General features: G+C 37.0%; 1 protein-coding gene across 1 annotated transcript in view; it reads left to right on the top strand.

Annotated features, from left to right (window-relative positions):
* Nucleotides 1-26,899, top strand: part of ABCA13 (ATP binding cassette subfamily A member 13) — a 195,813-nt gene that overhangs the window by 105,044 nt on the left and 63,870 nt on the right. Inside the window, exons 35-40 of the mRNA XM_054191743.1 lie at nucleotides 3,602-3,692; nucleotides 20,102-20,348; nucleotides 21,288-21,377; nucleotides 21,960-22,032; nucleotides 22,273-22,391; nucleotides 23,344-23,431. Of these exons, the coding sequence (XP_054047718.1) occupies nucleotides 3,602-3,692; nucleotides 20,102-20,348; nucleotides 21,288-21,377; nucleotides 21,960-22,032; nucleotides 22,273-22,391; nucleotides 23,344-23,431 (708 nt within the window). The remainder of the gene's footprint in view (nucleotides 1-3,601; nucleotides 3,693-20,101; nucleotides 20,349-21,287; nucleotides 21,378-21,959; nucleotides 22,033-22,272; nucleotides 22,392-23,343; nucleotides 23,432-26,899) is intronic.

The raw sequence follows: 26,899 nt of genomic DNA, 5'->3' as shown, positions 1-26,899 counted from the left end.
TAGATGTTTATAGGTACTACCAAGGAAAGGTATGCAGAGGGGCTTCTGCTCGTGCGTATTGGTATAACAACCAAGGTCAGCTAACTTTTTTATGTACCAAGATGGAGGGCTGGAAGCGGAAGAGTGTAGAGGGGTTGCACCTGAGGGGAGGAGCAGATAGGGCAGGTGACCCAAAAATGACCGACACGGTATTCCATTCCATCCCACCTGCATCATGCTCAGTGTAAAGCTGAGGGATCAAAGGGGTCAACCTTCTTCTTCTCCTTCTTCAACTGGCGGTGTCTGAGAAGGACTCTGTCCATTCTTCTGCCTTTGATCCCAATCCATGTGTTCCTGAATCCAGTTCTTGAATTCAGTTCCTGTCTGCCCCTGTGTCCAGTCCCGGTGCTTGCCAGTGATGTGTTTGTCATCCTGAGAGCGCAATATTGGTTTTGTATATATGTGTATACATTTAATCATTTTCTTATTAATATTATTATATTTTATTTTTATTTTTAATATTTCATTATAGCTGTTTTAGGTTTTTTTCAACCCATAAGTCTTTCTCCCTTATTCTCTCTCCCTTCCCCTTCCGAGAGGGGAGAGAGGTTAATAGAGAGCATGTGTCGTTTGTTTAGTGGCCAGTGCAGCCTAAACCTTGACAGAATTAATTGGCGCCCAATGTGGGGCCCTGAGCAATGACAAGCCTTTGGACAATATCTTGTTTAATTTGTTCAATGGCTTGTTGTTGCTCAAGCTGGACTGGTCTCTAAACGAATGACAGATGCTCTATACTTACCCCGCTCCCTTCCTAGAAGGGGAAGGTCCTACTTATTGCTTATTCCCAGAAGGAATGTCTGGGAAGAAAATGTCTGTCTGCAACTCCAGCAGGACTTTTGACACTGAACTGAGCATATGCAGGCAATGTTTTGTAGTGTAGTCTTCATCCTAGCCAGAGAGGAGCAGTTCCTTTGTGGTTTTAGTCAATTCAGTTTAGTTTGGTTTGCTTGACAGAACTGGTGTGCAGAGGAGCCATCAGCAAACAGGTCCAAGGCGACAAATCAGAATGTGGCTTTGGGCAGTGAGGATCTCCGTCCAGGGTCTAATATAGAAATGTCAGAAGGTATTAATTTCTTCTGGCCTTGCAGTTGTTAATGGCCAAAAAGTGTTCCCTGAAAGTTCGCAAGTAAGAAATGCAATCAATAACCACAGTTAAAAGACAACTGTATTGACTAAGCAAAGTATGGTTTATGTAACAGTCACACCTTAGCAAGTCAAGAAATATCTTTCCACAACTATAAAGTACTTCAAATTGACTGTTTTTATTGTCTTTCGTATGAGCTCCTTGGAAACACAGAATTTTTTGTTGTAGCTGATATCAGGCTCTTTTGTAGGAAGAAATAAATGGTTTCTTAATGATTTCTGAAAGTCACACTGTGGTTATAATCTAAGTCTTGCAGCTCAAACTAAACAGAAGAGAAAGCAAGAGAAGGCTTTCATCAAGAGAAAACAAAACTTGGTTGTACTTCTGCTGTTCAATTAGAGATGTTCATGGTAGATGTATTTTCTGTTAATTTTTCTTTTCTTTCTTTTTCTCTGAAGTTCCTAGATCACTGTTTAAATTGCAGTTCAGGCTAAGATAAGAAAAAATTAATTTATTTTTAATTTTGAGTGGGGTGAGTGTTAATAACTGACTCACTATGAAAGCTGTTCCAAGTTTCTGCAAGGCTCAGGAACTGATAAATGAAATATATCTCTATGAAATCCAAAGAACTTTATGTGGACAGAACTGTGAAACAAGATTAAACAAGAAGTAGTAGTTTGAACACGAATCTGTTTGGCAAAGTCTGCATATACCATTTAAATAGATCTCATGATTATAAAGTTGGTGAAATCTGCTGTTTTTTTTTTTTTTTTTAATGTTATCTTTAACTGCCTTCTGAGGTGTCTCCCCTTGCTTAGGAAGATTCAGCCCTTACAATTTTGCTCTAGTGCAGATTTTTAGATTGTTACTTTCATTAAAAAATCATTTTGTTTTTTCCCATGGCGATTTTAGGTAATAGGATCCTACCATCTTCTCCCCATTTGGGATATACATGCTAATGGTTTTACTGGGAGGGGTGTCTGACACACCGGAAGGCTGTGCCGCCATACAGAGAGACCTGGACAGGTTGGAGATTTGGGCAAAGAGGAACCTTATGAAATTCAACAAGGGCAAGTGTAGGGTGCTGCACCTGGGGAGGAATAACCCCATGCACCAGTACAGGTTGGGGGCTGACCTGCTGGAGAGCAGCTTGGTGGAAAGAGACCTGGGAGTCCTGGTGGATGACAGGATGACCATGAGCCAGCCATGTGCCCTTGTGGCCAAGAAGGCCAATGGCATCCTGAGGTGCATCAAGAAGAGTGTGGCCAGCAGGTCGAGGGAGGTCGTCCTCCCCCTCTACTCTGCCTTGGTGAGGCCGCACCTGGAGTACTGTGTCTAGTTCTGGGCTCCCTGGTTCAAGAAGGACAGGTATCTCCTGGAGAGTGTACAGCAAAGGGCTACCAAGATGATTAGGGGACTGGAACACCTCTCTTATGAGGAAAGACTGAGGGATTTGGGTCTCTTCAGTCTGGAAAAAAGACGGCTGAGGGGGGGACCTTATCAACACTTATAAATACTTAAAGGGTGGGTGTCAGGAGGGTGAGGCCAGGCTCTTTTCAGTGGTGCCCAGTGACAGGACAAGAGGTAATGGGCACAAACTTGAACATAGGAAGTTCCACCTAAACATGAGGAGGAACTTCTTTACTTTGAGGGTGGCAGAGCACTGGAACAGTCTACCCAGAGAGGCTGTGGAGTCTGCAACTCTGGAGACATTCCAAACCCACCTGGACGTGTTCCTGTGTAACCTGCTCTAGGTGACCCTGCTCTGGCAGGGGGGTTGGACTAGATGATCTCCAGAGGTCCCTTGTAAGCCTACCATTCTGTGATTCTGTGATACTATAAAACATGCATAGTTGCCCAGTCCTCGCTTTTGTATTAGTTAGACAGGACTTTGTTAATGTTGACGGTACCTGATGACTTTAAATGTCTTCCGAAAACATTATTGCCCACATGATTGCATAAATCTATGGATACTTCCCACAGCTCTGTAGATTGTCAGTTCTGTAGGATTTTGTACATTAGATTTAGTTGTACTGGCACAACTAGAACTCTGGTAGCAGGTCCAGTTGTGCCCACACAACTAGCTAGAGTAGTAGAAAAAATTTGGAGCCGTGAATATGCCCTTGGTAAAAACTGCAGTAACCGAGTTCCAACGTATGTCACAGCTTAGGAGCATAAAATGTCAATCACAGGCAGCTGGTGTATTGAAAAATCTTTGCAGATAGTAGCGTCCATGGGCCAAGAGTGGTTTGCATAGGTGCTTTTGCTTCTATTGGCATTTATTCTTTTCCCCATATCCCCAGGATCTTCCACTGGAGAACTTGTCTAATTTTATAGTCATTCCAGCAGGGTGGCTACAGCAGCCACTACTAATATCTGACAACCTGGATGGTTTGGGAGATATATATATATATATATATATATAAAAAAGTTTTTAGAGAATGGATTCTAAATTATTTTTTTCCTATTTCATTAAAGGTATTTCTGAAACTACTGCAGGACTCGGAGAAGATGCCCTATGTTCCACGGGCAGCACACCTGGACCATACAAATGGTGCTGAATCAGCCTGTAAGTAGAAAATTAGGTACCTTCTGAAGCAGACAGGTTTATAAAGATCACAAACACAAAGATAAACATGCAGAAAGTTCCTAAAGTTGAGGAATACACAAGCAAATGGAGAATGCTGCCTGCTACCACCTGGTAATTCTTTTTGTGTATGACATGATCTGCCTTGTGTAGTAGGTTTTATATGTCTATGTGATTCGCCTTTGTATCACTTCACAGTTGTCTTCCTACCCTTCTACTATGTGTACACGTGCACACAGGCATTGTCTTGTTGCATGAGCATTAACGTACTGCTTCCTACCAGCCCCTGGCAACTAATTACCCTCTTTGACGCACGCTAACAATACATAAATATTGCTGAGATATACCACAGATATAAAACCTGTAAGCTATTAGAAAGGTGTATTCATCTCCATCTGTGTGCAAATAAGAAAAATAAATAAAAACTCTTGCCCCCCATAGTAGAAGATCATTTGTCCTCTCAAGTGGCATGTTATTTCAGGCTCCCTTAAATGTTTGTTTATTTTAAAACAAGTTCCTTCATGCTTTCTATTTTCCTGCTCTGCCAGCCTGGGAGGGCGTCCTTATTAACGTTTCTGAAATCTTAGGAAGTTTGTTCTCCTTAAAAAATCTTCTTAGAAGTCACTAATGTGATATCTTGCAAAATACAAAGTTCAAGTTCTGTAATAATAGTGCCCACCAAGCTCATCGATATTTCTCATTGTTCCTGGGATTCTTGTGCTTCTACCATGTTTCTTACTTACCATGTTTCTTACTTACCATGTTTCTTACTTACCATGTTTCTTACTTACCGTGTTTCTTTCTATTTGATGATTTATATATAGATTATAGTCGTCTTTGGTTAGACGTCAAACATTTTGTTCTATACGCAGTCCTTTTTGTTTTGGTTCTATAGAACACAGGTACAGAGAAGTATTGGTCTGTGACTGAGGACCTTCATTATTACAGTAATAGAAATAATAATTTTGAACATAGCTTGTGTTATTTGTTAAGATAAATTCAATTGCATCTCACAGTGAGGAGTTATCAGTGCCAAGAATTGTGGCCTAAGATGAGACCTTTTCTCACAAAGTGCAAACTTGACTGGATAAAACTTTTTCCAGAAGGTCTTTTTACTAGACTATTTCAGTCCCTGTTGAATCAGTGAAGATGTAACTATAGAGTGAAAAACCCTCACTAAGCAAATAAAATATCCACTGCTGTGAGTGGTGAGAACAAGACTTCAATTCAAAATACAGCTTTGAATATCCCTTTATTTTATATCAGTTGTGTATTTCTTCAAGGCTCAGCTAGGATATCTGCAGCAATTTCAAATCAAAACAGCCTGTCTTCTCCACATTGCATTTTCATTAGAGAGTAAGAATTAGAGTTCCCCAAGTAATGAAAACAGAGTATACTGTACCTAACAACTTGGTATCTTTTACCACCCACATTTCAAACCACATAACTTAGTATTTGTTTAAGTTGTTACATTAATAAAGACTGTAGTAATCAGAGACTCTGTATTTTTCAGTCTGATAAATTATAGAAAGAAAATGTGATGATAATGCCATTTCTTTGGAGATGAGAGTACTGGAAAATTGTCGTTCGTTGCAGATGACTGTCATTCATCATTAAGGACAGTTGTGAAGTGTGGGCATAAGGGATCTGGGAAATGGTCACGAAAGGTATCCATCATTGTCAAAGCTAACCAGAATGCTCCATGAGCAATATCTTGACCTGTATAATTTTGTCTTTGAAAGCAGATTCAAAGGCAGTCAAACTTTCTGTTGTCAAAGTAGTCAAATGAATTTTCAAAACCCCCTAGAGCAAACAGCTGGGTTATTGAGAAGATCACAGGATGCTGCTATTTGATTTGTAAAAGAATTTGGATTAGAGAGCTGCTTTGACAAAGCATGGATCTGAGCAAAAGCAAGGGTATTGGCTATCCTTTACTGATACTGAGCCCTTGAGGAGTCAAGATTGTGTAGAAACCAAAATGTTGCCTCTTGTCTCACAAGGTGTAGTGTAGGCATGTAGTAGAGGGGTGTGCATGTCCGTTCTTAAATGAAGCTGCAAAAAATAAGTACATGAATTAGGCTGATGACCAATGCCAAAAACAGGCCAGAGACATCACTTCAGCAAAATATGACAGTATTTCACTGAAGTTGGAAGTTTGATAATTTCTAGTTATATTTTACAATGTCTTATTGTACTGGGCCTGGCTGGAATTGAGTTAATTTTCTTCATAGCAGCCCTTATGGTGCTGTGTTTTGGATTTGTGACTAAAACATTGTTGATAACACACCAGTGTTTTGGCTGTTGCTGAGGAGTACTTGCAGTGTCAAGGCTTTCTCTTTTTCCTGTTCTGTCTCCACTCCCTGCGGTTAGGAGGCTGAGGGTGAGCAAGAAGCTGTGAGGGGACGCGACCTGGAGAGCTGAGCCAAATTGACCAGACAGTTATTCAATCCGTATAGGGTCATGTTCATCAATAAAAACTGAGGAGAGGTGGTTTTTGGGGGAGGTACCCATTGCTACCAGACTGGCTGAGCATCAGTCTACTTGTGAGAGTGGTGAGTGATTGCCTTTGCATCGCTTGTGGTTTTGTTGGGTTTCTTTTCTTTCTTTTTTCCTTCACTTCTTAAACTGTCTTTTTCTTGACCCCCAAGTTTTCTCGCTTTCTCTCTTCCTGTTCTCTCCCCCATCTTGCCGGAGGAGGGGGAACGTGAGCAAGCAGCTGTGTGGCGCTTAGCTGCTGGCCCAGTCAATGCACCACAGTGACGTAAAATAAACTCAGAATTATTTGACCCTTTCTAAATGCAAATATTAGAGGTAAGTAGCAGTGCATTAACTAAATTGTAAAAATTTTAATATTGGTAACTTTAAAGATACAAAGCACGCTGTGTAATTTCTAGTGCTTTAAGGATCCTTTGTGGAAGGTTTACTCATAATTTTTAGTTTTATTCCAATGAAAAAACTTGGAATAAAACTCAGTTTTTGTTGAGAACAGTTAAGATTTTCTTTTTAAGTCAGGGAATGCCTATGTGTACAAGCATAGTACATGCATATATTATAATACAGACGTGCATAATTAATTTCTTCACAGCTGGGGCACACGATTGATGGTTATTGTTTTGTAGATGTATACAGAGCATGCAGAAAAAAGATTAGACTGAGCTTGCAATGACTGCATGACAAAATCATTGGAGCCAAATAGCCTTGAGAAAATGGAGAAACCAACTCTATGGAGTCCAATAAAATTATCATAAACTACAGCAGGCAGTATATGTACAAAAATAAGCTGGAGAGCTAAGAGCAAGTCTATGGGGTAACTAGCTAACCATGGATAAATAACAAAATATTCTGAGTATATGCAAAAGCAGGCAATAGTCTAGTGAGTGGGCTCATTGGATCATTAAAGGACCAGTACTGCAGAATTATAAGATGTTCAGATGTCTTGCTGAAGCGCCAAATGAATTAATTTTGTAGCATTCTACATCTTAGAAATCTACACCTTTGGGAAATACCAACTTTGGATCTAATATCTTCTGGCAGTAAAATACAGCTGGAACCTGAGATACAGTGAAACTAAACTGTAGAAAATTCAAAATGGATAAAATTATGTTTTTCACACATATAATTTGAAATTCATTGCCATAAAATGTTATGGAGGCTAAGATTGCGGTAATACGATTAAAAAAGCCAGAGAGGTTAGTAGTGTATATATCATATGAATAGATATAGTAAGAGAAGTACTATTAAAGCTTATATGTCTTTGAACTTCTTGGGTAAGTTAGCCACTGAAAGTGTTGGAGTGGAAGCATGTTGATGCATAACTAATTTTTATGGTTGCTTAAAACTTTCTCTGAAGCAGCTGGTGTTAACAATTTTGAAGGATGTTGGGCAAAATGTTACTTTGCTCCTATTAGAATTTAAGAGATCAACAATGTACAGTACTTATAAAGCTAATTTAATTAAGAAATTGTAGCTGACAAAAAGCAGTCATCAATAGCAAAACATCAAACTGAAGAGCTTTCAGTGAATTTTCACTGGGTTTCAACTCTGCTTTTTGATATTTTCATAAGTGATACTGAAGTAAATATAACCTTGCTTATGAAAAAAAGAAGTGACTGCTGCAAGGGACTGGAAGAATAGTAATGAGTCAGACCAGTCCTAAAGAGTGAATTAGATCACCTGAAGAGCTGAATCTATGCTAAATAAAGTGTGTTTTAATTAAGCCAAATGCTGGCCAAATCTGTGTAATGGGGAGTAATATTCTGGAAAACATTGACTTTGAAAGTTACCTGCTAATCCTGGTGAAAAAGCATTTTAAGACAGTATGGCTAAGATCATTTATGTTTCAATTGAATGTACAAAATGATGGAAAGAATTCATTTTGAATATCAGTACAGAATTGATGATACTGGTGCTACAACACCATGTACAGCCTTTGTGTCCATGTTTTTAAGTCTCAATGTCTTTAAGAAAAAGTTGAGAGTTTGGAAAGGGAACAGAGAAGAGTTAATATGTGAGTTTGGAGGTGAAGTCCTTATAAAGCCCATCACAGTTCAGTTAGTGTAGTTTATCAAAAAGAAGACAGAGAAGTGATTTGCTTAAAAAACTATTTTTTTTTTTTTTATGTGTAGAGTATACTGTCTATTAAGGCATAGATCTAACTTTTCCAGTGGCAGAAGTGGAAGAAATAAGAGAAATAAGTAGCTGGAAGCTAAAGGCAGGCACTTCTCCTAAAGGTTAATTAAGAGTTGGAGTTAGTCTTCCCAGGGAAGTATGTTCCTTCTCCTGGTGCATTTGGCACAAGCTTGGGCCTTTGCAGAAGATATGTTACAGTGAAAGGTGTTATTGATTTCTGCACATGGATAACAGAGTGGAATTTGATGTCTGTTGATAGGTAATTAAGTGATCTCTTCTATTTGTAGAGAGGAGTTTTTAATCCACTATGACAAATTGAGTTCCCTGTAATTTCAAAATAAGGGTTGACAAACCATTTGTTATAATATATTTGAAGTTATATCACAACGTGAGTTTTTAAGCCGAACTCCCTTCTTTCATCTTCCTGTAAAATTCACTTAAAAGGATATAAGAATGATTTTAATGCTCCACCTTGCAAAATGTAACTTGATTTCTGAGTAGAAAACTGCGGACAATAAATAGCAGTGGCTGTGTTTAGAAGGGGCTGCTGACATAAAGACTGATATTAGAATTTTCAAATTTTTGCCGACTGCTTATAAGGAGAAGATACAGCATACATTTCAGTCTTCTGGTAGGCTAATAGTATAGATAACACTACCACTTAAATGCAGCATTAGACCCTGAAAAAGAAGTGTCAAAATAGCTGGTCTAAAAATCTTGGACACATTATATTTTCTTTCAGCTTTTTTGTTATTGTTTTAATTAGTTTCTTGCAGGAAATCTTGTGATTTAATTAATTGTGATTAAGTTGAAAACTTAATTTCACCTCTTCTAATTATTTAGCTTTATACTCCTCAACCCTGAATCTTGCTTCCTTTTCCTTTTGTCACCCTTTCAGGATTGTCTGAAGCATAGAATGTGCATGGAGCATCTTTATAATGTTACCTATCAGTAGTCACAAAAAGATATCCAATCTCAAAAATAAGATCATCTAACTTGCTTAAGGTTTACATAAATTTGTTTTCTCAGTAAGTGCATAACTGTAACTCCTTCTGTCCTGAAAGTAAACGGTCAGGTTCTTCCATTTACCTCAAAATGTTACACTCTTTTCACCCACTTTCTTCTCTCATCCAAACATTTTCCTTCCTAGTACCTTCCCAGGTTGCTGCCTGGTCCTTTTCCACTTTTCATCCACAGTATAGACAGACGTCTTTGGCTTTTTGTTTGACAGGCTCAGACACATCAGAGGGCTATTAGAAAAACAATGGAAAGACAGCTATTTTCTAGTAAAGGGAGGTACTCTTACAGTGCCAAGAAGCTGATCCACTTCTTGTCCTCCACCTTCTTGTCCTCATGTTTATCTCCTAACTGCTGGAAATGAAAGATGTGAACCCTGCCAGCCTTCCTCACAGAGGCTTTTTGTTCCCTTCAGCTCTAGAGAAAAAATAGTCAGTAAAGCACCTGCCAAAAAGGGGGCTCAGTTGAAAAAAAAGACTATCATTTTTCTGCAAGTGCTAGAGCACCAGAGAAGGAAACAGTAATCCTTTCTGAAATTTCTATTTTGAAAATCATATTAATTGCTCATGAATGTGTTCTGTTGATGAAATTGAGTTGGTTCCATAAAAGGTCTCCCGTGTGACTTGGTAGCTGCTTTCCTTCACTATGTAATTTGGTATTTTTGCTTGTTCTTAAAATGTACGATTCTCAGCTAGACTGAAAGGTATGCTTGAAGAAATGTGTTGTGCTATAGATATAGATCCAGATTTCAGATTGTGGTCTGAAGTTTACTGAGTATTTCCAGTTTCTAACTCATTGAAAATGAATGAGGAAAGTTGTTGCATCACTCCATCTTATGTCAGAAGAGATGATGCCTTTTCTATCCTGCCTAGAAGAAATAGAATCATCAGAGAGACTTTTTTTGAAGTTGTGGGTCACCAGAACTGATATCCATGTAACTTTTGATGGTGATGGCTATATATTGAAGTTTTTTATATCTCAAATGCCTTCTAAACATAAAATTGTAGTTGATAATAACATCCCTCAGGTCTTGATGACTGATATGGATGTATGAGAATATTTTGAACCTGCTCTTTACAGAACCTGCTGCCTTGCCTTCATCTAATCTAGGTTGCTTGTCATGATAGTTATTAATAGTGCTTGTTTCAGAAATGAAATAGCTTGGAAGATCATCCACTTTGGTCAGATATTTCTTGGAGCTGAAGGACAAATGATACAGATAGTTGTGGGGTGCACCAGGGGTGCTTTATTTATCCAAAGGCAATTTTTAGAATGTGAACTCCCTTAACATCTTGAAAACCAAGTGATTGAATCATCTTAGCCGTGTAACTCTTATGTCTTGCCTATAAGCCCTTCTTTGATTTCTTCTTGACAGTATATTTCTTCATACAGGCTCTGTTTCTCCTCCAACTTGCTAGTGCTCCCTTCTGTCCCTCTTTCTCCAACCTTTCCTTTGCACTCCAGGATTTCCTGTTGTTTTCTTTTAGTTCCTGTATTTTGTTGAGGCTATTACAACAGCTGCAGACAAGGAAAGGTATTGACAGCCTTTATGATCTTTCATGGTATTTTTAAAATCCTGTCTTTTAATTAAATATTCAGGAGTCTTGTTCTCTACTCTGTAGGACTGCTTGTCTTCCATTTCATGTCATAATGATTCCTATTCCTAAGTAATTTTTACTAAAAAAAAAGGGGAAAAAAAAAAAAGAATTTAAAAGAGTTAAAACTCTTCCTCAGGGGATAAATGAGATCTGGCAGACAGTATTCCTGTGTTCACTTATTGCTTTTAAGAATGACCTGAATGCATTTTTTGGAGGTATTCCACTTTTTTCACATTTGCAACATCTTCAAAAATCTGTATTCAGTATATGGATTGTGTGATCATCTGCTATTTGAAAAGCTACTGTAAGCTAAATAGCAATGGATTGCCCGGTGCAACACTAATAATGGTGTAACACTAATGTGGCTCTTGCCTGGTGTAACAACTAAGGTGGCTTTTGCTACGCTTGTAGTAATATTCTCTCCCTAGCTTAAATAGTGAAATCCTTTTTGGCTTACGTTCTTTCTATTGCTCAGTAGCGGGAGTTTTCCAAAGATAGCATTTACTTCTAACATTCAAGATGAACTGATTATTTCTCTCCCTCAAAATATGAGGCCCATGTGTTGGAGAAAATTTTGACTCTTAGATAATTAATACAAAGTCACACATATGGTGTCAGAAAATATTTGTTGTTAATAGCTAGTCTCTAGGTTTTATATACAAAGTAAATTCTTGTGGTTCCTTGCCTTGCTTTAGCTACAGGTGGCATATATATTTTATAGATATTTTTTTCCGAGGATGTCTCTGTGTGTATATATTTAGATATTTTTATAGATCAAGATAGTGTATGAATATTTACACACATGAACACAAATATTTTAAAACACAACTTGACTTTGTTAATGCTGTTGCACCAGCAAATACAGATACTTTGACTTGAATTATGTAACTAATTTAATTGTAGTTGATATTAATATGGTCAATTTTTTGAAGAAATGCTTATTAAGACTAAGTATACTTACTTTGCATTCTGAAATGGAACACTGCTTAGAGAAAGAGCTTCATGGAGTCTTCTTAACATCTTGCTTTGTCTAGTGAGGAGACGTACACCATATGTATGTAGAAGGTGTGGTACAGATCTTAGTTATGCTGGCAAGGATGTATTTGGGGTTGATACTTCCACATGAAACTAGATTTCCCTGTGTCCAGTACCTTCTCAAAAGTATCTCCTTTGGTGAAATTGTTGTCTCTGCTCTGTCATTAAAACATTTTTTTGTGTGTGTTATAAAAGCCCACAAAGACATTATCAATAGTCACACATCTGTTTTCTCTGATACTAGCAATATTCTGCAGGACTACAGGTTTTAATTTCTCAAAGCTAACAAAAAACTCTTTAAGCAGTTACAGGGACAACATCCAAAGTAGATTCAGTATGAAAGACAGTATGCCAAGCATTCAGCACTTTTTTTTGCGAACTGTTTTTGCAATAAACTTATATAGGTGAGAAGGTGACACCTTGACAAGATTTATGTATTACACTGTTGCCAGTTAATTCCTCATTTGAAATATATAAGGGAGACATTATGATACGTAGACCTGGTGTTGGACTTTTGTATAGGTGGAAATTTTTACTCATATCATTTTTTCTCTTTCTGTCTGTCTCGATCTATTTTTGCAGTCTGTCTAGGTTACCATATTCATTGGAGGCATTAGAAAAAAAATAGAACAGTTGGTTCTGTTAATCAAGATCCTTGTAGCTGTTAATACCACCATTTATGAGATACCAGAACGCCGGAGGAAAGAGATTATTCATCAAATAAATTTTTCAATTGTTTGCTATAGCTGTGGGTCTGAATAAAACATGCCTCCTGCAGAACTCAGTCATCATTCAGTTTTGAATTGTTTCCCTGCACAAACTCTGATATGATTTTATTGTTAATAGAATAACTCCAGTAGAGATAGTGTCTAAAAATATTCTTGATTATGGAAGTTGCAATATTTTAGAGCAAGTACTTTGTTCATATCAAGGTAACACTCCACAAATTGTAGAAGTTAAAGTGGTTAAGAATGTCCTTATCTATCAGGGTGAAATCTTGGCCCTGCTGAAGAATCATAGAATAGTCTAGGTTGGAAGGGACTTTTCAGATCATAGAGTCCAACCATCAACCTAGCACTGACAAAAAACATCACTAAAACATATCACTAAGCACCATATCTACTTTTCTTTTAAATACCTCCAGGGATGGCAATTCCACCGCTTCCCTGGGCAGCCTGTTCCAATGCTTGATAACCCTTTCAGTGTAAAAATTTTTCCTAGTATCTAATCTAAACGTCCCCTGGCGCAACTTGAGGCCATTTCCTCTTGTCCTAATAGAATCATAGAATTGAGGTTTGCTCCATTTGTTGTCTGAATGTTCTCTGAGCAATTCCAGGAGGCTTGTTCCAGAGTGCTTTATGCAGTGCCTCCAAAGGCCGCTCACTGCAAACTGAGCAGCTGCATAACAAAAGCCATTTGCAGTACAAAACTGGATATCCACAATTTAAAAGTCCCCTTTCTAGGAAGTACTTGAGAACACCTTTGAATATATAGTTTCTTCGACCCTTTCTACATTTTAGTCTCTTGTATAATGTTAAGTGCTGTGGTAGAGAATTGTATTGCTGTCCCGCTCTTTCACCAAATCTTCACCAAACACAGCATATAAGTACTGTGGTTTGTAGCCCTATTGTCTACATTGGATTCAATCTCGAAATGTTGTAACCTGAGTCTACAGGTTGAATTTGGTGCGTTGAATTCTAATAGCTTTTGGATACTGATTTACACTTCTACAAATAAAAGGAACCAATCTCAAAAAGTATGCTGCTTATTGTAATATGAGGGTGTATTCTACCACAAAAGATGTATCTGGTGGATGTTTGCCTGTGCATGTACAGATGTATTCTTTCTCTCTGCCAAGTCTGATACACACACACACACACACACTCACTATATATATATTAAATCAGTTGGGATCTTTTTTTGGCAATTCTGACAGACTGTGCTTCCCCTCTGCTTTTGTGCTTTTAAAGAATACAGACAGAAGGCGCAAATAGTCTTCCATTTTGTAACCACCATTCTGTAACTGTTTTTCCACTGTTCCTCCTCTTGTCGCCTCCTCCACGTAGAAATTCATTGCAGGTGCATCACTGCAGGGGAGATAGTACTACAATAAAAGCATATCTATTTGGAAAATGATCTCCTGGAAATTGAAATTATCATATTTGTTAATGTTGCAAGTTAATCATGCAGAAACTCACAATCAGAGAATTAGGGTTCCCAAAATTACAGTAATTTTCCTTTTCAGGGCATGACAGGATTGTGTTCACCTGGCTGAATGTTTGTCTTTTATTTGTTTCCAAAGAATATGCCCATCTCATCCTGATGAAGGTGCTTTGGCCACAGTAGAGTTTGCCACACAAAGCTTAAAAATATTTGGTGTTTAATACCAATTTCTTTTTCAGTATGGTTTAGGCTGGCAGCAACCCCAACTAAAATGTAGAGAAGAGATATAAATCAAGGAAAAGCAGAAGAAAACATGGAAATGTAAAAAAAGAGATTGTATTAGGCACTGAAAGTCACTGAAAATTCCCTTCATTGAAAGTTAGGACAGTGTTTTTATAACCAGAGTAGGTGCTTGTACCATTCACTAAAAACGTTACATTCCAAAATAAATATACACTCAGTTGAGTTTCTGTTATGGCTACATGCTTACCCATTTTCATACTAGTAAAAACAAGTGGTGTTTTGACATCAGCTAACACTTCAGCAGCAACTAGGGTGTTGGTTTTTTCCTAGCTGTTGTGCTGGCTATTACTCTTTATTATACTAGCAGTGGTACCTTGGAAACCCAATTTAAAGTCAAGCCCTGTTGTTCCAGACCCCCTATGGACTAATAGTAAGGATAAAAAGAACAGATTCTCACTACCTTTGGCAGCTTGCAGTCTAGTTTTAAGGCTGAATGCAATGAGTAGATAAAACAGACAAATAGGTTTGGGAAGGTAAGATTATAAATCATGTCCATAAATTAAAAGCAGAGGTCCCAGTTCACTGACTTTCTAACTACCATATTTACTTGCTAAATGCTATTTAGACTCTTTTCCTTCCCCAAATTTACCCTTAAAATGGAGAGTGTCTGTGATGCACGTCTGTTCTAAAATTCTTATCTATTAACACACATGAGGTGTTGTTGCATGGTGTGGCATTTATACTTTTAGAGGATTTTCTGTTATTTTGATATGAGTGATGAGAAAGCTTAATGGATTTTTGCAGTGGTATGAGACTGGGTATTCTTGCATTAAATACAAGGTTAAAACAGTCAGGAAATGCTATGTGTATTTCAGTATTAGTTATATGTGAATTCAAGAGGCTGTCTTACCTTCTTTGTATCTTGTATGGGCATTACAGATACTTAAATTAAGGCTTCATATGATAGAATTATGATGTCTATTATAAATAGTCTCACATGTCTGTCAAGATGTAAAGGAAGGGAAAATTTTGATCTAATTTTTTAGTTTTTATCTAATTTTTATAATTGCTAAGAAATATTCGGTTTGCATTCAAAGGTGCTCACGTATTTGTATAAAACAGGTAATAGTGTGCTCTAACTTAGAAGAAAAGCGAGTTCTTGAAATTAAAGGATAATATTTGTTATGTGGGTGAGGCTATGGTGTGTCTGGAAAGAATGAGTAAATATTGAGTAAACTTTCTTTCTTACACTAAAAATCTCCTGACTATTTTGTAGATCTTTGCAGCAGCATACTCTGATACTCTGGACTGCTGTAGGAAGAGGTGGATTCAGATGGACTCTGCTCAAGTTCATTTAGTAATCTGCACAAAAGTTGAAGAGGATAGGGGTCAGGAATTAATCTTTTCGGGGTAGTCATTTGCTGCAGAGATGTCTGCAGTGTTGAAGCTGTGATTCCACATTTTCACCTCTAACTGCTTAGCCCATATCAGCGAAGGCAATATATCCGTTTAATGAGCTGTTGAGGATCTAGATAATGTATTCTATTCAGTTCGTTATTTTGACAACTATAATGTATTCTATTCAGTTGGGTTATTCAGTACCCAAAAATTAGTCCTGTTTTTAATTATTTCTCAGTTTGCTAGTTAGCCATCCCAAAGTGATCCCGTGGAAGGTGGGGTTAAGGTGCATCAATGTGCAAGAGGAGCGGAGTATTTTAAATTGGGGCTTAAAATGCTTGTATCAGTCATATTTCATGTGAAACCATGACTGGAAAATTTCTTATTTTAACTGTTCTTCCTCTCCCAACAACAAAAGACTGCAGCTCATTTATTTATTAACTAATTGACTTGTGTTGTGCTATGGATTTCTCAGATGATGTCATAGTCCTTTTTGAAAAAGTAAAATAAAATAACAGAAAAGAAGGGGACAAGAACGTGTTATAGCTCTGTCTTGTTTCTTTCCTTTTCTCTGGTGGATACTAGCAGTGTATTTTCCATTGCCAATTAATTACGTGTCTTATGTGAGTCTGTACTATGTGTTTACCACCTGCAATGGTCAAACACCGTTGCTTGGATGCACCTCTGTCACTGATTTGATAACAAAGGAAGAAACAATAGCGAAAATTATTTTATGGGTGAAGGCTTGTTGTCTTCTAACTCCTGCGTGTTTTACACTTTTCCTTCAGCTCAAAAGCACTTTACATGGCTGTGTCTTCAATTTAGCCAATGAAGGTCAGATTTATCTTCTCTTCAACCAGTTGAGGGTACTGTAAAATGTTCTTACTTCTAAGAGACTTAGGTACAATGGTGTCCTAACAGTTCTTCAGCCTCTTACACATCCCTGTGGGTAAATCATAGCTCCTGTGTTTAGACCTGACTTAAGAATATATTTCTTCCAAATAGAGGGTGGGTAGTTTGAATGAAATTTGTCCCATTCTTTTCCTAAGCTTCTTGCCTACAAATGAACTTTTGTTCATACACATTTCTCTGGGAAATGCAAAAATAAGGAGATTAAAGAGGCTAATTTACAAGTTTGATGGTAGTTTTTCTAGGAACAGTTTTTCGTGTTGTGGGGTTTGGGTGTTGCTTTTTTTTTGTGAGAGTATACAGCATACTTTTCTGGTTATGTTGGTTCTTTCTTGATTTTTCAATAGGAATCAGTTACATACTTCATGCTGTCCTTTCAGTGGTCTTCAGTGTGCTAAAATATTGAACAGGTTGAATCTTGAACAATAAGAATGTCTTAGATAAAGGAAGGAAACCCTCTGATCAGTCAACTCTCTGGCTTGAGGGAAAAGGCTTGGGAGATCATAGTATGAAACACAGACTAGGGGCGTTCCCTTTATACCTCACACCATCAAAGTGCCTTTTATTCAAATTCCCTACATGAAAATCAGTCCTCAAAATCCTCCTGGAAGCCAAATCAATATTATATTAATTTAAACAAATATGGAAGAAGATGAAGGACATTTTTGTACTTTCTAATAGAATCCTGTGCACAGATCAGTGGGCTAGCACTGACTCTATGCCAGTACACCATATGCGGAAATGTAGAACGAAGTCAGATCACTAGCTTGGCCTAGAACTACCTGTTGGCACAGAACCTCTGATAAGCTAATGAATATATACTGCTTCCAAATGCAACCAGTTTCATGTGAGCTAGCTCAAGTGTTTTGGGAGGGTATTTCAGTTCCAGGATTACCTTCCCAAAATATGGGCCGCCTCTAAATGATTTGTCTAAATGCCAAAATGACAGAAGCAGAATTGAAAATGTCTACTCCTGGCTGTTAACGTGGCCATTGCATAGCCCATTTTTCCTTATTTTATTATGCCATGACAAAAGTTATATTATTTTCTAGAAGTGAAAAAAAGGGGAGAAAAAGACAATCTTACATCCAGTTACAGACTCTTAAAATATTTGGCTCTGCTCCTAATTCTAGAGCAGTCTATAGGTATGGATTTTCAAAATATTTGTTACCAAATTTTAGGATTTACTTTCTGTTTCCCTGTACCTGATAGTTACTATATGAATCAGAAACTGGCATTTTTTTTTTCCATAATACAAAGAAGAGTCTGGATGAATTGGAAAGTACAACTTAATTGTGAACATAATTGCACTTCTTCCAGATAATTGCAATCGTAATTCATGCAAGACAGCTTCTAACAGTTGGGTCAGATTTTTAATTTTATGATCTAAATTATTAATGAGAATATTTCCATAAGCTTTCTGCATAAAAATTGACTTCATAACAGAGAGGTCAGCTGGTCTTGTCTTCTAGCCTTTATGATTATCAGTGGTAATCAGAAACTGTTTTCCAATAAATTTGTGTTGGTTTTATGCTTCCTGGCATACATACCAAACGTAAGTTGAAATCACTTAAAAGCTTTACGAAGCAAAAATTAATTTTGTAGATTCTAGTTGAAAGAAAATTAAATTAGACTATGTATGCAGGATTAAGAAACTTGAAGGGTTAAATGGCAGGTGTACACAGGAATAATATTCAGCTTTTTTTTTTCCTCTATGAGTGATTTAATACTTTGGGAATCTTGAAAGCCATATTAAGTCAATTATGGAAAGCCCAATGCAGGCTACTTTTCACAATGTGGCTGCAGTCAGACAAAATGGTATGATGCATAAAGAAGACAAGCAGATCAGTACAAGAATGCATAATGCTATTGTATAAATCAGTAGTGTTTCCACATCTGATAGACAGTCGTGTTGAATACAATATATCTGGAGAGTGATACGGTGATAATATAAGGGGACTTCAGGCAAGTGGTGAGGGTGATTAGGACTATAAAGATTTTTGTAAGAGGAAACTGAAAGCTTGAGATTATTTATGCACAAGATAGATTGGAAACTTCTATAACCTGTCTCCTAAAGCAAGATTTAAGAGCATATCCTGTACTATCAAATGGCATAAATTCAAAACAGATAAACAAGATTTTTGGTTTTTTACCTGAAACACAAAGGAACGACAGAAATCAAGGTCACAAAGACTGAAATTTAAGATGATTCAGAAAGAAATTGGACACCTTTCTCAGTGAGAATTTTAAATAATAACCATATGATTTTTCTAGAAAAGACAAGTAATTTTTAAAAGTGCCTTAGGCAAACATATACTTTTAATATAATGGTTTATTGCATCTTCTTGTGATGTATCTTGGCTGGCCAGCATTAGAAATATTTAGTAACAGTCCAGATATTAGACAAAATGGACAATTATTTTTATTCAGGAAACGCTAGTTACAGTGGTCTTAATATGTAGAAGGGAAGGTAGTAAGAGACAAATCACCAGGGATCATAAAAGACAGTATGTCTTTGAGCACTACGATAAACAGGCTATTCAGTCTTGTTACAGTGCAAATACCTGTGGTAGTAAATCTGCCAGACACTGCTCTGCTATAAGGAAGAAAAGAGGCTGAAGTAAGTTCGGTCTGGCAAAGCCACAAGGGAAGCTGGTAATAGCCTGCACATGCCTAGAAGGCATTAGGGTCTAAAATGGAGGCAAAGTGATCTGCGTGACTCACAAGTGTCTAACAAAGAACAATAAAATGAAATTAAGGAAGAGTCCATCAGGAAAGTGTCTGATTGGTGAGACATTAATAAGCTGTGGACACTCTCCCATGAGAATGTGAAGGACAGCCCATGAGCTGCGATTATGAAAACTGTATCGACTACCACATTAGAAAATTTTGTCAGTCCCATAAGAGCAGAGAAATTAAGGGAATGCTTTTACGAGAATCCATGTCTTTAGCATCTATGATGCCCTCTTACATACTCTGAAGATGTCCCTTTGAAATCCCTGTGGAAAAATTGCCACTCATTTACATCAAGGTGGATCAAAACCTTAATGCCAATACAGGCCATGTTTGTCAAAGTAATTTTTCTAGGAGCAAGGTTGTCAATGCACAAGAAAAGGTTGTACCAGTGTGAGGACCATGGGAAAATAGGTATCCAGTACTCCTTTAGCTGCGTACTTGGAGCTATAGAGATAACGTGTTAGCCCAATATCTGTTTTCTCTTATACAAAGAGTTAATTAGTTGTACTGGGGCGGATTATACTGTTCCCTCCAGGAGAAGATTGTCAGTTTGTTTTTTCTATCCAAAAGAATATTAGGCTCTACATCTGAAAATGTATCCTGTGAAAGTTTAAATTGATTTTCTTTCTTTGTCACAAGGGTTTATTTTTTTTCCTCACTCAGATATCTCGCTTACGGGGACCTCAAGTGTGCATGGGGCCCACCTCATTCTCACACAGATCGTTGCCCTTCTGATGAAGAGGTTTCACCACACCAGGCGAGACTGGAGAGGAAATCTGTCAATTGTGCTGCTGCCTGTCGTCTTTGTTGCACTGGCAATGGCCTTGTTCAGTGTGAAGCCGCTGGCTATTGATTATCCTTCTCTCAAGCTGACACCAAGACTTTATGACAATGCAGAATCTTTCTTTAGGTAGGTAAAGGGCTTATCCATCAGCATGAATATCCAGGGTTCTGAGATCTTTACCCTCGAGTTCTCATATTTTAAAGACTACTTGCATTCTAGGAAGAATAATAAGTTACTTTTTACAACAGCTGTTTATTTTTTCAATGTTTAGGTTTTTATAGATTATTATGAGGGAGAGATAAAATTAGAAAAGCGTTCTGCAAAGGATTTTCTGGAGGAAGGGGCAAAGGCTTTGGAGCTGTTTCAACTGGCTAATCTGTTTCAATACCAGTCATGGCCATTTATATGTAAATGCACAAGTGTATTTAAACAAGCCTTTGCATGCTTCATTTTAACTAATTGCGTAGGTCTGAAACCATTTTCTCAAAATAATTCTCAGATTTGAAAGGGTCACGCAGAATTACTCTTGTTACGCAACCTCTAGTTTCTATATGCTGAGCTTTAAACCAACTAGATCTATTTATTTATTTATAATGTACGGTATCTATAGCTCACATACAGTATCTGTAGCTCAGCTGTGAACTATTCTGTATTGAGTGCTATCACATGCAGATCACTTTCTCTCCTGGACAAATATCTAGATATCTTCATAAACATAACATGATGCTGCTTGAATTTGTAAATTAAACATGAAAACACTTAAACCATGATAACTATTAGGAATGCATGTTTATAAAGAGAAAGATGGCCATGGGGAGACATTAAGATTTGTTTAGCCATAATTGTATTGAATTTTCTTTACATGTTCACATATAGTGTTTGAAATGAGATGATTTTGCTGTTTTTGTGTGTTTCCTATGCGTAGTTCTTTAATTTCTTGGTTAACATGTAGGATCTTGAGCCTGAAAGTTAATAGAACTAGACATATTAACATGTTTGTGTTTCTTTTTAATTTTTTTTTTCTCCCTTTCCCCTCATGTTCCCCCTGGGGCCCACTTTGAACAGCACTGAAGATGATAACCTAGGAAACCTTTCTCAGATTCTACTAAGATATTTCTCTGATTGGGACCACACATGCATGCATTCAAAACAAGGGTAACTGTGAATAATGTAACTACTTCCTTTATTGTAAATTGTAAATATTGTAAATTCAGTATTTCTTTTCTGTGCAGTGTAGACTATCTTAAGCTTTTCTTGCAGCATGAGGTTAATGACAATCAGTTCTGATGAAGAAGCTGACATCCAGGTGAAGTACATAAGTAGGCTTCATTGTCAAAGGTCTGATCCAAATCCCCTAAAAGCCAGTGACAGCTTTCTGATTAATTTCAGGAGGATTTTGATCAAGTCTGGTGTCCACATGAATGAAAAGTTAGATAGTAATTACGATATTTCTTAGGAAGCATTCAAAATTTCAGATGCAGAGTAGTGACCATGCTTTAGTTATCTTATTGCTGCAAACATAAGGTCTGCAGCTCATTTGCTGCTTTACTCCTATAATTTTTAGTGAATCCACTTTCATAAAAATGATATATTTTTAGACACAGCTGCCACTGTGATTTAATGCTAAGAAGGTGTTCAAGATGACAGATCTGCTTGTTAATGTGTGGATTTCTTCTGTTAAGTAATATATTCCTTTCATTTAATGGATGTTCCTATTGCTGTATTTATTCCCATTAGAAAAAATAATTCATGTTGGCAGATGCAGCCTACGTCACCCCAGGATTCATGCGGATGTGTGGCTGAACAAGGGGTATGTCATTTTATATTTAGTTAAGTATGTAAAAATTATGTGTGTGTATATTACATCTAATACCTTGACTCTTCTTTTTGAAGAAGAGTTTCATTTAATTCTATTAGATGAATTAGATGATTCTATTAATCTAATTTCATTTCATGTAATGTTTGGGCTATATGTTCGGAAGTCTTCAGGGAAAGAGCTTGCGCAATTTTTTAAGAGCGCTTTACTTATTTTATGTCTACTGTTTTTCAGATGTGTCCAAGTTTCAATACCTCTGCTCCCTATGTGAAGAATAAGAAAGGACAAATTTTGTATAATCTTTCAGGGTTCCTTGTGGAAGAATATTTAGTGAGACCTTCCAACAAAGCAAGGTAGCCTTTAAATATCTAACCTTTGTTTTCCCTTTGTGTATAAAAAACACAGTCCTTCCTGATCCACTGAGAATATAAGGCATAGTTGCCTTTGTCTGTTGGTTGTTAACAAGGCATAGAGTCAGGCTAAGGTAACATGGAACCCACCCCCTCCATGGTCACTTCTGAGAGCTTCCTCCAGCAGTTGCATGATAATTGTCTCTAGGCATGCCCTGGCTCTTCTGGCCACACAGCAACTTATTTCTCAGCATCTCAGAGAAAGAAAATGTATATATGTGTGCAAATCAGGTGAACAGCATAGTTTCCGTTCCTCACAGACTCAATCAAATAGAGGTGGATATGCTCCAATTAATCTTTTCTTTAAACTGAAAGGGCTGGTATCCCTCTGGCAAGTCTTCATATTCTGTGATACCAGCTGTATTTTGAGGTTTACTTATGTGCCTTTACAGCTCAACCAATGCCTTTGACATAAGTGCAAATACTAGACCAAGTATGATTTTATCAAGGAGAAGAAAGCCATTTATGCATGAAAAAAAGAAGTATGTCTTATTTGATAAAAATGGAGATAAACATCTTAGGATGAAACATTTGAGCTAGAATATGAATACGGTAGGAAGAAATCAACATGTCTAAGAGGTTTCTGAAAGTCAGTAATACCTCACTTGTTCACAAACCCTCCTGTTGCTCAGGGATTTCATCTTTCAAAAAGTAAAAATCTTTATCTGAGGGAACCCCTTTGCAGGAAAAGAGTGGTGGCTTTCACTTGATTTAAGAGTATATTGAGCTCCTCCTTTTTAACAGAGGAGGGGTTTGTGAGGGGTGAAGTTTTATTTTCAGTTGAAAAATAAAGAATGAATGTAGATAGTACGGCTTTATCATTGCACGAAAAGACTGTTAAGACAGGTAACTTGTTATTACTTTATTATTATTATTATTAATTTTCTATTACCAGATATGGTGGTTGGTCTTTTGGAGGGAGGAAACCATTTGAACTTCAAGATAAAAAATTGAATAGCACCAAATCTAAGCCTCTGATTAAGGTAAGGGTTGAATGTATATGTGTGCATTTGTGTGTATCTGTTGCTTACTTATTAAGGCTCCAGAATTCACAGCACTTAGCAAATAATGAAACATTACATAAAATCCTTGCATTTAGAAACTGGGAGAAAAACTCTCTTGCCTATTAAAGTTGTTGTGGTTTGGGCCGGACTGGTCACTGAGATGAACAGCAACAGTCCACTTATCTGTTCATAATTCTTGAAGTATTCTCTTGTGTTCTGAGAAGCAGTTTTAAATGAGGCAAATGATATGGTTTTTTGTTGTTTTTACCTGTGAACCTATTTCAGAGCCTAACTGAGCTCACCTTTAAAACTTTTTGTTAGGTAGTCACCCCAGATATTCCTCTTTTTTTTTTTTTTACATCTCAAAAATGAGTTATTACTGATGCTTTTTCATTTCTGTTAGGAATACTTTTACTTGCTATGTTTCTCTCATTTCCCACCCCCCCACCCCCCAAAAATAAAATAAATTAGCTTTCCAGAGTAGCTACTTCTGCATAACAAATATGCTGCCTTGTGCTTTTAAACCCCTTTTCAAATATGAGTAACTTTCCATTTTTATCCCAGAGAAACAGAAGTGTGCCAGTGTGCCTTGCTGAAATTAGTCAGGGTATGGAACCTGAATCTCTTCTTGACAGTAGATCATACTGTCTGGCAATGATACACAGAGCCGGTGGTTTCTGTCTGGAGCTACCTTTAAAGTCAGGAAAAGAAGCGTTTTTCTAAGCACAATTGAAATAAAGAGCTTTTCCTTGAGGCCTTTTGGTATGCACGGGAAAGATACAGTATCTCTGTACTATGAAGACTTGGGATGGGACCTAGAGGCTAACAGGCAATGATGAGTGCAAGGGATTTTATATTCCACGGGAGTGCTTTGAAAGGTTCTTTTGAGATCTATTCAAATGTAGACCAGTAATGAGTAGAGGAATAACAGTCTTGGAGTATTGAAGATTATGAGTGAGTGGTCTCTATTTTTGTATTTGAGGCAAAACAGATTTGTTAAGAGGAAGCCGTGGGCTTTCCAGATTCCAGATTGGAATATGAAAGCAAGATGCTTCTGCCTTTAAATTGTTTTATGGGGGTATAGAAGCTAGATTTTATTTGCTCTTATAAAAGAAAAAGAGAAAGAACAGTGTAAATAAGCTCTACCCTAAAATCCATTTGGGGTTAAAGTATTAAAACAATGTACAGATATTCTCCAATCCAGTATCATTTCACAATTAGTTTTGCAAAATCATTGCCTGTTTGCAATGCCTTTCACATGTAGTTTTATTAAAAAACTCTTTATCTTATATACACACCTTACCTTATACATATTTTCATTTTGGTTATTTGTGATCTCCCTTCTACCCCCAGATTTCTTATAGCTTTGAATTCTAGTTCCATCAATCCTTCATTAGGAACTTGAAGTGCTAGAGGACTGCAATGAGATGTGTTTTTCTGACTGCTGTTTTTGTCCCATGTATCTTTCATCATTTTAGACTCTTGTTTTGACATGCTTGCACTGTGGGTTTTGTCAGGGTCCTTTTTTTTAAAATGTCTTTGGCGTAGAGCTCCACCTGCCACCAGCACAGGGATAAATTATAGTTATACTGTTAGTGAGTAAGCTTCATATTTCAGACCCAAAGAAAATAGTGGAGTAGATTTATAAAGGGCACTGTGTTATCTAAAATACCTCCTGGAAGTGGTTTTCAACTGATCCAATGTCAAATTATTGCATTAACCTTTCAGTAATTAATGACCAGACTTTTACTTTGACCTTTCAGGCTTGTTCATGAGACAATGGATGTACCATTTACATAGCCTTGTGTGAAAGAAAATGAGAAATTTGCATTTGAAGAGACTTACTGTATGATTCATTTAATTTTAGAAAATTTCTGAATCTTTATACCTTATTCTCCACTCAAAAAGCCAACAATTTTTCCAGTTCAAATTCAAAATACCTATCCAATACCTTCTTTACTTTACCTAATCATACCATGCTGTCTATACCGCATACATGTTGTATGCATGCACACAGAGAAAGTGTATGTGTGCGTACATGAGAGAGAATACATCTACCACATGACAAACATGGCTGATTAAAACTATTGATTATCGACATTAATTGATGATCACTGCTACGTAGCAAAAACACAACTCCTCCTCAATTTTTTTGGTGTTTTTCTGACTGTATATTCCTTGTTTTCCTTTGATAATGTGGGCAAAAATTGTTCCACAATGACTTCATAGTTGCTGTTCTTTATAACATAATTAAATACAGGAAGAACATGTGGGAATTTTAAATAGTCCTGAAAGGGAATTGGTACTGTTTTCATGGAATTCTGAAATGTGCATTTTTCCAATCTCAAAGGCTGGGATTTGAGGCTTTACTATACAGTAATAATATAAGTGTCCAGAGGAAGTTACATCTCCAGTCTTATAGCACTTCTCTCTGCCTCCCCATCATGAATCTGGTCCAGCAATGTTTAGCTTTTTCTTGGTAAGCCATGGGTTAGCAAAAAAATGTCTGTCTAGCATTATTCTGGAATAATGCAGGTAAGAATGGTATGGAATAATGGAAAACATGTCTTTACAGAACTTATATCTAATGTGGTGAGAGGCTGTGTTTTTCCTTGGGAAAAGGAATTTTATCAACCATAGATAGAAGATAAAATAACAAAAATAAAAATTAAGCATCTTAATCTATATATTTATTCCATTGCTCATCTCTTTTCTGTCCTCTGTAAATAATTACCTGGGTGGCAGACAAGAAATGTGAAAGATATTTCAGCTGGAACTAATATTTTTCCTTTTTTAAATTTTACCTTTGCAATCAATTTAGAATAAGACGCAAGACTTGAGAAAAAAGTGCTTAAATGTGTCTTCTGATGAAGTGAACAACCTTAAATGTCTCTTTTGCCAGATTATAAATAATTAAATATCCAGCTTCAATTTTATTATTTCCTGGTGGTTTGATTCAGTTACATGATGCCGCTTGAAGGAATAATTCTAATTAATGTGTGGGATATTGAAATGTATTGTTACACACAATGCTCTATTGTGGCTTTTGTGTTTTAATTTGAATATTGGTCACATTATATTCCTAAGGTGTTCTGTGAACACTTGAGACCTTTCCCCTACTTCAGTTAAATGAGGATGTGTCATCAGAATTTTGCTGTATTGCTTTCTTAATTGCCTTTTTTTTTTTAATACAATGAACACAATTGCAGCGGAGTTTCATTATGTATGTATAACTTTCTATTGGGCACAAACCTTTTTAAAAACATAGACTAAGAAATGTGTGTGTGGTGTGAAAAAGACTGGCTACCTTTGATCACTTGTTTATGTTTCTTTGCTCTGGTTGCCATTTGCATGGGAGATCCAGCAGTGCAAAGATCAGCAGTTTTCCTCACGACACTTAGGTTCTATTTTACTTCATTTCTTTAAAGAACTCCCTTGTTACTTGAA

This window comes from Rissa tridactyla, chromosome 2, assembly GCF_028500815.1.
Source record: "Rissa tridactyla isolate bRisTri1 chromosome 2, bRisTri1.patW.cur.20221130, whole genome shotgun sequence".
Lineage (NCBI taxonomy): Eukaryota > Metazoa > Chordata > Aves > Charadriiformes > Laridae > Rissa > Rissa tridactyla.
This window is presented reverse-complemented; position numbering and strand designations above follow the sequence as displayed.